At 39.7% G+C, this 13,599-nt stretch overlaps 1 protein-coding gene across 4 annotated transcripts in view; it reads left to right on the top strand.

The window, feature by feature from the left end:
- MPPED2 (metallophosphoesterase domain containing 2) overlaps nucleotides 1-13,599 on the top strand; it is a 114,518-nt gene that overhangs the window by 39,041 nt on the left and 61,878 nt on the right. For all 4 annotated transcript variants that reach the window (XM_032691163.1, XM_032691162.1, XM_032691164.1 and 1 more), the window contains one exon: nucleotides 7,399-7,580. In XM_032691163.1, the coding sequence (XP_032547054.1) occupies nucleotides 7,399-7,580 (182 nt within the window). The remainder of the gene's footprint in view (nucleotides 1-7,398; nucleotides 7,581-13,599) is intronic.

The raw sequence follows: 13,599 nt of genomic DNA, 5'->3' as shown, positions 1-13,599 counted from the left end.
GCTCTTTTGGGTTTTATTACTGACCAGAATCTGGGATTAACAGAGTTTGGACTCCTAATTAGTTGAGGTTTAAATCGGGCTGAGAAGATGTATTATTATAAATTCCTTATAAAAGCGAATTTTCTTAAGTTTGCTCAGATGATGACGGTGGATAATGTAGGTCTTTGCTGTTTAATCTCATAAATCTCACTGGAAGTAAAACAGCTCCAGAACCTGTAATAAAAAGATCCATCATTTCCCTGCAGCTGTAATTGTTGGAAGTGTTAGCAGTAAGCTGCTGAGCAGTGCATTGAATCCTCCTGTGGGTTTGTAAATGTAATTTATTTTTTTTTTTTCTCCCCACATTGCACCGAGACACAATTAATGCCATTTCTGAAATAAATATCAGGCCTCTGTTTTACAGTTTCCAGAACCCTCTAAGGTTTTGGTGGGTGACACATGCACATGGAGGTTTCCAGAAGAGGTGTGGCTTTCTAGCGAATTTGGGGTAGTCTATTCTTAGATACCAGTACTTGTACATATAAAGCCTACCAGTGAGAGTGTTGAAAGGTATTTGCATCACTTTGTTTTCAGTCAGAGACAAAAACAGATGTTATCTTGATGTTTGGCCATACTGGAAGATGGAGTCAAGTTAACAAAAGCGTTAATATGTATGATTTAAACAATTAAAGGCTGACAGTGGCCAGCTAAAGCAATGCTATATTTTGGCATTCATTGTGTTTACCGAGAGGAAATTAGTGTTTGGCTTTGTGTCTTCAGCATGTGCTTTGTCAAAAAATCAGCTCTGTGTATGGGCATGTATATGTTTTTCTGACGGGGTATCTCTGTGGTGCACAAGGATTTGCAGACTGTCCACCTTTCATCGGAGGGTACAAGGTTCATATGATTGGGCCCTCATCATGTAGGGCCTCATTTAGGACTGCATTTACCCTGCAGCTGAGATACACAGGGGAGCTGAAGTGTTGGGTGTTGAGATGGGTGCTGTCATGGTGATAACTGTAAGGAATAAGAGTGCTTCAGTAGAAGAAAAATGTCTGGGTCTTTCAAAATGCCTTCCAGATTTAGGGAACTGTGTCCAGAGCAGCTGGGATGTGCAATGCTGAGCACACAGGCACAGGAAACTTGCTCTTTGGGACACGGAAGCAGCTCAAATGATTTTGAGGAAGTTCTAAAGAAGAACAGGGCACTCTTTTCTGCCCCACACATGGTGCTGGAGTTGCAGTTTTTAATCTGCTGCTGTATGAAGTCTTCAGTAATGTGTCCCATTATTCTGCTCTAATAAACCTAAATGACACTACATTTTAAATGACAGTACATTTATGTTAATGTTTGGAAGATTTTTAAATTAAGATTTTAAATTTTTGCTTCAAAATGTTGACACATTTATAGCTTAGTTTCAATACAGTCCTTCTAGTTTGTGGCATTAAAAACTGGTTCTAAAGTTATGAGGTTGGCCTAATAGTCCTGAGTTTTATTTGTTTTTAAATAGGAACATTACGCATCTTTTACTTTCATTCCATTTCTTGGATGCTGCAGGGCATACAGGTGCATTTCAGGCATTTGTCTTCAACTGAGAGACTTATTGACATATTTTGACAAAAATAATTAAGCCACAGGTTTCACATGATCACCCTATTCCAGGACTTGGGACTGGCTCTTAAGAGCAGTAACAAATATCACAATTTAACAAAGCTGTGAGATTTGCATACAGGAAAAATACTGTAAGTACTGTAGCAAGGGGTTTTCACAGAAATTCCCATTCTTTTCTCATGAACTTTCCATGCCAGAGGGAGCATGTGTAGAGACAGAGGTATGAATTAAAAAAAAAAAAAGAAAATAACCTGAAGATGTAGAAAATATATTGCTTTTGGTTTCTGGTTGCAAAACAATTGTCTTTCATTCCCTTAGCTGAGGAAGGGGAACTACAGCTGCATTTAGAAACAAGCTTTTAAAAGTGTTTTTGCAGAAAATGTTTACATTTTAATCCTAAAATAAATATACCAAGCTCTAACTGGCTCTTTGAAGAAGTATTGGGTTTACAAATTTTGAAAATAGAAGTAGCAAGAAGATTATGAAATTTTACAAGAGGAAGCTAGACTGTAAATAAATACCATGATGACTGCTCATAGCAAGTATGAGTAGGTGTGTTTTTAAAAGCTAGTTATATAGATATGTTTTAAATATGGAGTAGTTCCTAGATAATGTCTGCAAGTGACTCCCAAGACAGAGGAAGTGCAACAACACACACGGACTTTATGTGGCACAGAGACTTGAAGTCTGTGCATAAATGGATGTATAATGAATGCTAATTTAGATGTCATAAAAAACAAACCCACAAATTCAGTCACAGATATACCCAGTGGAGTAATTATTGAGCTGAAAAGGCCCAGCATATGATGTGACACAGTCTAGGAGGGACATGGGCTTGTATGTCACAGGACTATTCATGCATCTGGTGAGCCTGGGAAAGGGTAAAATGACGTGGTTTTCTGTGCTGCCTGCTGACTTGTTCACCTGAAGCAATGCCAGCAGAGCCAGCCTGAAGTGTGGTGGATTGTAAGCAGGGACAAGGCTTATGTGAATTGTAGGAGGTGGGGACAGAGGAGGGATTTTCAGCATCTGTAAATGTTTTATCCAGCATAGGTACTGCGTTCATCGGAGTGATTTATCAGTGTTAGGTACTGGAAATTTTTCCTGGCTTAATGTTTAAGATTTTTATTCCATCTTCATGGATGAATTGGTTTCTTGGGAATTACACTCTAAGAGGGGATTTGGAGTCTGCATATCTCAAAACCCGAGAGAGCAGGGAAGCAAACAGGCTCTGGGCTTGGCTCTCCAAGCACAGGCGTTCCCAGGGACCGGCTAATGCAACCCGAGACCCTTATTTTCAGCATTTAAACTCACCCATGCAGAATTATCATTTGCAATCAGTCTTTATTTCTTTCAGAAAAATGGTGCTTGTGTCCTTTCTTAATTTTTTTGAGACAGGGTCCCAGTGTAGTTGGGCCTGCAGCTGTGTCTGTAGGAGGGCTGCACTGCCCTCTCTGTCTCAGAGGTGCCTTCCAACGCTGCTGATTTATATCGTTATGAGTAACCAGTGTAAGCTTGGGCTGAAAGACACAGCTGACATGTCTGTCCCACAGCATGACATCCTAAATCAAGTCCTTTGCCTCTGTGCATGTGAGAGGCCCAGTGTGTTCCTCTTCTGTGAGTTTCTGAACTTAGCCCCCACTACCTTGCTGTTAAAACCCCCTTGGTAACGTGTGTCGCTCATTCTTGCTTATTTCATCTCCGCTTTTAAAGCATAAAACCATGATGAAACTTGCTGTTTGATGGATGAGGAAAGTGTACAACAACCCCAAGCCCGTGCAGTCCCCAGGAGCAGTGCCTTGGGCTTGTCCCAGTGTGTGGGCTGCTGTGTCACAGCTGGCAGGGCAGGGCAGGGTGGCACTCACCTGCATGGCCCTGCTGTGGTGGAAGTGCCAGGACAACTGTGGGCTTGGAGGGAGGTGCTGAGGGGTGGTATCCCAGCAAGCCAAATCAGAGCCTGGCCTGTGCTGTCATTTGGTCCAGCTGCAGCAACGTGTGAGGAACTGCAAATCTGAGGTTTGTAACCTGAGGGACTCCTGCTCCAAATGAGAACAACTGGTGGTGAGGAGAGTTTAGTAAAGCCAAGTATTTATCTGATAAACAAGGTTCTTATAGAAGTGTATGAAGGTTACATTGTCCCTTCTGCTTCCTGAACCCTTGTCATAAATGCATTAAATGTGACAGATCTTACATTACTGTCACGATCTTGGAAAGCAGTCATTGCTCAACTGCCTTATGGGATTTCTTTCTGGGTCTTACATAAACTTTTCTAAAAACAGCCAAGCGTCCAATTTTCTAAGGTGTAACATATCTTAGGACTGATAAATATCTATTAATAGCTGTTTGTAAAGGAAGTTGGATGCTCAAAGTAATTTACTAGCTTAAAGCAAAAAAAAAAAAGTCCTCATTCATTCTGACAGTTGGCTATTTTAGGTTGTTTTCTATTTTCTGATTACTGTATTAATCCTAATGTATGAACATGTCTCCATGAGTGTGCTTTTCCAAATACAGTCATCAAATAATCTGTAAAGCGTTTCAGTCTGTCACACCAAGAAGACTGAAAAAATAAAGTGTTGGTGGTGATGGAGAGTGTCAAAGTTAGCTGTATAGACTGTGTTTGGAGCAAAGGTAAAGAATGAAGTTGAGTTTCTTAGGTATGTGCTCTGATTGAGCAGAGTGGTGGTGGGCAGTGCTGAAATAATTGTCTTATCTGCTGTTGAACTGCAGTGAGGGTCAGGTGCACAACTATGACAGAGCTTTTAGAAATGCCAGTCTGTAACCTCCAACTGCTGGGCTGTGAGGTGATCAGAAGTTCACAGCCCAGGTAGTGAGCAGGGTGTCACCAAAAGCTGAACAGGCAGTGCTGTGCCTTCAGAGGCCAACCCCCTCGTGATGCAGCAGAAAAGAAGACTCTGGTATTACTGTTTGCCATGCTGTAGCTGTGAATGAAAAGAAAACTTAAGCCTTTAGGATTGGCAATAACACCACTTTTATTAAGTTTCTATTGAAGGACTATTTTGAGTAGGATAAATTGATGGGACTGAACACAATAACCCTCAGTATCTCACTCTCAAATACTTAGTAGGCAAGCGCTACCGAATAAGAGAAGAAAGCTAAGATAGGAAAAAAGGTTACTTGGCAACATCACAGTGTTTGTAAAGGAGAGAAAGAAGGGTCAGGAACTTAATGAATTTTGATTATAGAATTTTCTGTAAGTGAGTCATTGCATGAATAGAAAAATCCGAAACCAGATTTTGGTGTCATACTCTAATAGGGATTGCCTCAAGCAAAACAGGGCTGGCTTGGAAGCAAACTGCAGAGGATAGCAAAAGCATAGCTGCTGTGTACAAACAAAATTGGACTCCCCAGGGGCAGGCAGTGCTGGTCATAGCTCAAGCAGAGATTTCTCTGAACAAGGTGTGTATGTGGTGGTGATGAAAGCTGGTGTTTATATTTTTGTGTTGCCTGGAATAAACACACTTGGAAGTGGGTAAATGTTGATTTGGAGACCCTCCTGTTTACTGTGTGACATAAGATTGAAAAAGTTGGGGCTTAACTTCAGTATTTGGAAGGAAGGCACCAAATACAAAAGCACTATGGCCTATAATTACAGTTCTGCTCACCTTGGCAGGGCAATTTCATTGGGTAAATGAATTTTTCTCTGTAATAATAACCTTATTAATTTCAGACCCTTGCAGAGAAGAAAAAAACCATTGGTTGTTTCTGCAGTGGTAACCAGCTGCAAGGCTCAGATAATTGTACCTGGCGCCTTGGGTGGAATAGGAGGTACAATACCAAGCCCAAAAAAGCCACTTGTCTACCGAAATACCTCTTCCCATCCAGTCCAACCAGCAGCAGAATCTCTTTTTAAAGTAAACTTCATCAAAACCTGAATTCTGGCAATTAATTCAGTGGCCCACAGCAAGCAGATGTAGTATTTTTATGGTAAATACAGATTGATTAGAAATTAATTATTTACTGAATAATTAATATATAATTATTTACAAATACTAACTGTGGTACCTAGGAAAATGCAACGTAACAAATAATATCTCCCCTATAGCCCTTCCCCCACTAATACTTTAGCTGTTAATATTCTGACAAATATAATTTTTTAGAATAAATTCTAACAAAATCAAGTTAGATTCTAACTTGGTAAAATCTTGCTAATAGGTGCATTCATGGGGGCATTTTTCCATCGGAGACCAGGACATACCCACATGGAGTTTGATTTCTGGAACCACTCTAAATCTCCCCAGTGCAGGGAACTGAATTGCACACTGGAATATACTTCTGGTTTTTCTCACCTATGTAGGGAGCTGAAGTTGCAAACACAGGTAGAAGTTTTCACACAGTTCAGTTTATAGTAAATACTAAATACTAATTTAGTTTACAGGTCAGTAAACTAGAATAATACTTCAAAAGCCTGTATTTTTCTTAGGGTTTTTGCTTTATTTTTCTGTTGCTGATCATACATCTCAATACAACTGTGGGGATTTAAGACAGAGATTCACAGTGACGTGTGATAATTGTTTTTCTTTTCAGTGTGGAGAGCAAAACTAATAAAACCTGTTTAATTTTCTTTTTACTTTCAGTCACTGATTTTTTAATGTCTGTTGTCCCAGTAAGTCTTAGAACAGCACCATTTGGATGCTTTAAAGTGCTTAGAGCTTGGTTTCACTGCTCTGATAGCTTGAGATGTAAGTGGACTATTATTCTGACATAACTCCTAAATACCTCAAAATTTCTAGTTGAAGCTAAGCTCTAACCATGATCAAAGTGGCACATCAATTGGAATGAGTTGAAGCTTTGTGGAATTGGGATGGCGTTTTCTGTGGCACTAATCCAGATGTTGTGCTATTCAAGTGTTGAGCAAATCAAATTACGGTAACTCTGCAGAGAAATAATTGCTAGTCTGAAGTAGGCAGTGGGTTGCCTTCTGTATTTAAGTTATTCTGCTACAAATTAGAACTTCTAACCACCAAGTATGCATAAAGCATTTCTCGTGCCTATTATTTTTTTCTGTTCTGCCTCAATAAAATAAAAAAAGACGAAACTTCTAGGCTCACATGTAGTTGATAAGATCAAATTACCAAATGCAGCTTGCAAATAACCAGCTGAATTAAATTTTTAACATCGTTGGCTATAGAAAAAAATGGTTTTTCTGTGGTTGCTTAGTGGTTGCACGTCAGTTCCTGACTTTATAGATTCTGGGAAGATGAGCTCAGGATTTTCTGTGAGTTTAAGAAGTTATCATTAGACTCAGTTCTGCAGTTTCCAGGCTTCATCAAAGCACTCCTGGATGTACCTGATTGTGTGTAAACAAATATTCGTGCTGGAATCTGTGGGAGTGCCTGTGCCCTTGAACAAAATCAGCTGCTAAGCTGCCCAGCTCGATTGAGAGCCTGTTCTCGGCCCACCTGTGAGACCTGTTATTTGATGGCATAAGGCAGATGATGGAAAACATATATCTGAATTCAAAGTCTCTTTAAATCCATTTTTTCCAATGTTTAAACTAACTTTAGTGTCAGAAACTGGCCATACCTTGTGTATATTTTACTATTCCTTCCTTCCTTCCCAGGTGAGTATTTAAGAAGCACTGTGGTCCCTGCTGGACTTTTGGGCAGTGCTGTGTTGCAGAGTCCTTCCTTGCAGCACGGTGTGTGTAAATGTGTGTGTGTGTGTCTCTGTGTGTGTGTGTGTGTGTTCTCACTTTTGCAGAGAGAGATCTGTGCTGATACCTGAAATAATAGATGTGAGGGGTTTTAACCTTGTAACTGTTACGAGATCTTTATGTGTCTGCTTTAGGGTCGACCCTATCCCATATGACACTCCAAAACCAGCGGGCCACACGCGATTTGTCTGCGTCTCAGACACGCACTCCAGAACAGATGGCATCCAGATGCCTTATGGGGACATCCTTCTCCACACGGGCGATTTCACCGAACTGGGACTGCCCTCAGAGGTTAAGAAGTTTAATGACTGGTTAGGTAAGGAATTACTGCGTTTTGGTGACCCCAATTAACCTCTCCTGTCCAAGTGTCAGTCACTGCCTCCTAATTGAATTAGAGCACTTGAAAATCTCCCCCCCACCACCCCCTTACTGCACTTGTCCTCATGTGATGTGCTGTTTCTAGCCTTGGTCTAATTCCTGTTAATTAAGACAAATTTAGATGCTTTGCTGTATTTTTGCATTATTTTGGGGGAAAAGATTCAAGAACTGTGTAGCCCTATGAGCATGCCAAGGAGGTGGTGGCGCCTCATATGAATGCATACAGTGTCCCATTAGTTGATGCTGGGGGGTTTTATAACCACAGCCAAAACTGTTGCTCACTGTATTTTTGGGTTTACCATAACTTAAAGCAGCGCTGGAAGCTACAACATAATTGGAAACGATGAAAGTCCTTCTTCCCAGGATATAGTATGACAGAATCAATAATACTGTTTGGAAGAGGAGAGTTTTTTTGGAGTGGTATTCAGGTGCTTGCCCCTTTGAGTTAGAATACTGGCATTTTAAGTTGGACCACGGGCAGTCAGCCTCCCTTTGATAGAATACCTTTCATACTCTGCGGTATTTGACAGCAGTGCCTCGATACTGCTGGAGTTGAGGGCAATTAAATTGCAACAGCAGAAAACCAAAATGAAGGAGGGGAGCTTGTGCAGGATGCTCCTGTTATAAATGCCACTGGTAGCTGGCTGTGTACTGCCGTGCCACCTCTTGCACTAGAAGCACTCAGAGTTGAAGGTGACTCAAGCAGCTGATCTTCAAGAAACATTAGAATGAATTTACAGCATTATATAAAAATCTTTCAAAGCGTAGCTTTGTGACCAGGCTTTACCTCCGTCACTGCACTCCCTTGCCTGCTGTGTGATGGCTGCATCTCCACAGGCCTTTAATAGCATCATTTCATTCTATTAGAGTTCCTTGGCTGACCCTTCAAGAGATATGTAAAGAACTTTTGGATTTACAAAAGGAAATAGAAGAACTTCCCACTGTCCGTCTTTTCATCCTGCTTTGCATTTCCTCCACACTGTTCTTTTTACCTGACCTCCTCTGATTTCCACAGCCCAGTTTTAAAAGAGTGTTTTTCCTTCCTTTTATTGCTGTGCATGTGGGGCTGGGGCCTCTTGATACTGCCATATCACCACAACTTAATTTTATTGTTCTTACTTCTAGAAAGCGGTACTAGATTTGACAGGCTCAAAACTATCCTTTTTCTGGGAATGGGAAGTCAGAAGCAGTAGGAGAAGCAGGTAGATATATCATAGGATGAGGGAAGAGACAGTAGGAATCATCTTCCTCAGCTTTTGAGTGTTCTTTGTGATAATGTCTAAGTGTTAGTGTTGCGAAGGAGGAGGAGCAAGCAGGTAAGGAATAAGCAAGGGAAAGGCAGTGGGAGGCTGCACAGCTTCCCTGGGATTGGGATCCTGCCCAGCTCCAGTCCTCTAGAGGGGCTGGGCAGCCCTGCTGTTCAACAAGGTTCTGTTATTATGCACACCAAGCAGCTCCAGAAAAGGAATTGCCTTCTGGAGACTCCAAAGGCTGCCCTGAGTGCACTGCTGACAGCAGTGTCTGGCCACCAGAATTCCTCTTTGGACTCCGAGTAATTTCACAAATGTTGTTTTGACACAGCCAGAGCCTGTGCCCAGTGCTTGGCATTTGAAAGCACTGACTTAGTGCTGCAGAAAAGCCAAATCAAATAATCTGCTGGGGGGGGTTCACCCTTTGGTGGGGAATCTTACAGTATGGGCAGCCACTTGGAATTCCTTGTGTTTGACAGGTGTTTCAAGGTGATGTTATTTTATCACACAGGTCCTTGGCTTAACATTTGCAGCAGAAGAATTATAACCCTTTGGATGAGTTGTGTTCCAGCCTCAATAATTTACCATGGGACTTTCTTAGCATATATGTATAGTTGTTGTAGAAGTCAGTATAGGATTTATCTGAGGAAGCAGATTTTGCATGCTTTGGCAGTCAGATTCATTGAACTGGAAGCTTTGACTGTGGGAGGACCTACTGGCTTTGGGCTCAGGCTTTCATATTTCAGGTACAGAGAAAACCTTTTGTTTTACGTGCACAGAGCCCACTTGCATTTTCCTCTATATGACAATACCAGTTTTCTGGCATAAGGTGAGACAGCAAATTGATTCCCATGTGGAATCTTGTCACGTTGGTGAATACTTGCTTCAGTGCTGTCCCCTCCTCACCTGGAATCAAAACACTGAAGTCAGGCACATCCTTTTACTACTTTATTTCAGGCTCCTACCTACAAAATGGGTAATTGTGTTTTACCATTTACTATTTACTGTGTGTATTGTGAGGATTTAATCCCTTCAGTGTTGTGACGTGATGACATGCAATAGTTGAAAAAATACATTCCAGTGGCAGGCAGGAACAAAGTGGGATTCCTTTTTCTTCTGCTGTATGGTGGGAGGCATGTTTTTTTCACCACACTTGGTAGGAACCTTATTCCAAAGCAACATACTGAGAACTGCCATCAAATACGATGTTGTCCTTATAGAAAAGTGTTTTCCTGTCTTTCATGGGCATGGTTTTCTCCACTGGCAATTGTGTTGTGAAGCTGTGATGAAGACAATGCATCTGTATCATTTGTGCCGTGAGGGAGAGAAGTGAGATCAAAGCTGGGATTCATTCTACAGCTTATCTTACCTACTCTGTGGTTAAAAAACAGGGGCTCATCTCCACTAGGACTGTATAATGGAATAACTAAGACACAAAGACAAAGCCCATGGTTTTTCTGGCAGTAAAACCAAGGGAAAAGTTGAGATTAATTCTGAACTCCTGCTTTGCTTGTACTTTACTGGGCATTACATATGCCAAAGCTATACAGGGCTGAGAGCACTCCTGTCAGCCCTGCAGTTTTATGTTTTGTGAGACTTGCATCCCTTTGCAACAATTTGGGTCTCTCACCTGGGAAAAGCGTTCAGCATCTCGTTTGTCCATTCCATTAACACTCATCGTTCTTCCTTGTCTCCACAGCCTAATCACAGAACGTGCTTTCCACGCTCTCTTTCCCACTCTTCCTAGTTCTCAGTCCTTCCTGCAACTTTTGCTAGTTTGTGTGCTTTCTCCCTTTGGCTGTTACATTTTCATTATTGGTTTTGCATGGAAGTCATCTGGGCTTATACATTGAATAACCTCTGTGGTCACTTACTGATTACATACACTGGCTGAAGTAATTTATTCACTTTGTTTTGGTGTGAACATGTCCCTTGGGTCTTGTAACTGCTGTAATCACTTGACCTTAGGGACTGTTAAATGCTTTAAGCACAGTTATTTTAAATTTATAATTGTTTTCATTAAAAATCTCTTATAGTAACTGATTTTGCAGTAAACACAGCATTATTACTGAGGAAGAGTTGAGATGTTGTTCTGTGCCCAGTGAATTTCTTACTAAATGTTTCAACTTACTATTATTATCTCTGTTCATATTTTCCCCATCCATTCTCGTTCAGTCATACATGTGAAATGAAATACAGAAATATCCAATTATAGCTCTTGTCTTCATAGTGCAATATTTCCTTTCCTGGGTGATGGGAAGTGATTGAATAACCCATAAGAACTGGAGAGAAAGCCAAGATAAATTCTGGCAGATAGATCTTTAATGAGTGTCGATATGTTTATTGTGCTCAATTAGTATGGGCCTGATTGTGGATATCCTTACTTGTGTGAATAATTTGCATCCAGTTTAGTAATTTTTCTCAAACAGCCAGGTTTGTACTTTTTTGTTTAGAGGTTATATCTTAATGTGTTAATTTTTGGGTTCTGCAGGACTTCTATTACAAGGCATATTACTGCACAAACTAGAGAAAATCCTGCAGTTGTACACACAAATAAATTCAGGAGGTGAAATTACTGCTGGTTACTTTCTGTGCAGTGTTGAATTTAGCTAGGTTTTTCCTGAGTTGTTCTGGGATTTAGCAACTTAACTGTTTCATGTTTTTTTTCTTTTAATGTCTATATCTTTTAATTTCTGTGGGATAATGACTCCACAAACTTTGTGAATGGTTTAGTGGCCAAATACGTATGGGTTTGTACTGGAACAATATTTCTTTGCCTGTAATATATGCTTGTCTTTAGTGTAAACATTGTTGACAGAGCTAAAAAAAAATTCAGCTTTTTTTTCCTGCACTGTAGTTCCTCGATCATGTTGCTTAAAGTGAGAAGAAAAGAATGATTATAGAATTTTAATGTGGAGGTTTTCTTATTACACACTGCATATATAGATGTGGTCCTCAGAAAACTATTGTCAATTATTTTAAAGTTCATTTTTGTGTGAGTGTTAGTTATGGAAAATAGCAGCATCAACTTGGACTTACTGATTGTTTCATGGAATAGATGACCAAGTGGAAATGAGGTGTTGCTCTCAGAAGTATGGACAGACACTTAGTTCCAGTCTACACTTGAATTTATGCATTAGTGCCATAGAAATTTGAAATTTACTCACAACTGTTAAGCCAGACACCTGCCAGAATAGTGTTTGATCTTGAAGGTAGTGTAATTTAATTTGAGGAAAAAAAAATGAGCTGTACAAAATTAGTACAATAGTAAGATCAAGCTTTTTTCTTATCACTGTTTAAAAATGCAGGGTCACATTCCGCTTTTATCCTTTCTCCATCTCTCTGGTCTGGCTTAGTTATTCCCTCATTTTATCTGGCTTCATCTCCTCTCCAGGCATGTTTCATTTAGGGTTTTGTCTAAGTGTGTTCCTTTTGCTAATGTACACTGAGAACAGTTTGAGTGTGATGAAGTATTTGTTCTTGAGGCCTTTTGCTCCTTAAAAATATATTTTTGATGTGAATTATTTTGGCATCTGACTTTACACTTGTTTTTTATTAAAGAAACAAACTACTAAGCTCTAAATTTCTCCAGATTCAGAGGGGTATTAGCTCAAAGTATTCTGGACTAATTTAGAACCAGAAGCAAGGTTATGAATATTTTAAAGTAAAATTATGGCAATAAAAACAAATCTCTTCCATTTTTATAAATTGATTTATTTCTGATTTGTGTTTTTGCCATCTGGAGCATATTTTGAACTCTACATTGCTCTACTTGTTATAGCTAGGACGAATAATTGACTAAACATAAAATACCATTTTGATGAACAAAACTCTGAGCACTTGAAAAAAAAAATTGCATTCATTGCAAGTGAAAGAAAACGCTGAGGTAGCTTTAATCCTGTGAGCATGTACGAGTTTTGCACAGCTGTTCTGGGAGAGAGGGAGGCAACTCCTCGAAAAATCTATTAGTCTAATTTTGAAAACAACTGTGACTTGTGTGATGGCTCTGGGGAGGAGCTTCCTTGGGCTTTAGACACCGGAATGGGATGCAGATGTTTGAATAAGAGGTTGAGCTGAGCTGGGTGTGCTGAAGGCAGTTGGTGGAGTTGGCATTGTCCTATCCTTGTGATACCATGTGATTTGCAAGATCCAGACCAAGTTGGCCACTTGCTTATTATTTCTAGATGCTGAATACTGTGAATTTGGAATGTGTTGATGCAGTTTCATTCAAAACCCCCTCAGATTTATGAGATGAAACCTGGAATCTTCAGAGTGTTTTGGTTCTGTGGGTTTTTTACTTACTTACTTCTCTATTTTACTATCTCATTCTGTCTTTACCATAAAGTCTTTAAAAACTTCTTCCTGCTTTATTTAGGTTTTATTGCAGTATTTTATTTAAGAATATTTGCCTTGCTTTTGTTCTAACGTGACCTGTGTTTAATGTCATGGTTAAATTCCCATTTGTACTTAGTTTTAAATTCCCACATGGCTTCATTGAATTAATCATCAGTGCTCAGCTTTTATTTGCATATACCTTTTTAAATATGTTATTACTAATTTTATTTTTTCTTCTCAGAGGAATATAAAAATAATTTGAATGTTACATTTTATTATATTTATAAAATAGTGGGAAAACACAACCATGTTGATTTTTGGTAATAGGCTGAATAGTTTTTCTTGATTTAGCAATCTACAGTGAAATATGAC

The sequence above is a fragment of the Chiroxiphia lanceolata genome, chromosome 6, assembly GCF_009829145.1.
Source record: "Chiroxiphia lanceolata isolate bChiLan1 chromosome 6, bChiLan1.pri, whole genome shotgun sequence".
In the NCBI taxonomy this organism is placed as follows: Eukaryota; Metazoa; Chordata; class Aves; order Passeriformes; family Pipridae; genus Chiroxiphia; species Chiroxiphia lanceolata.
This window is presented reverse-complemented; position numbering and strand designations above follow the sequence as displayed.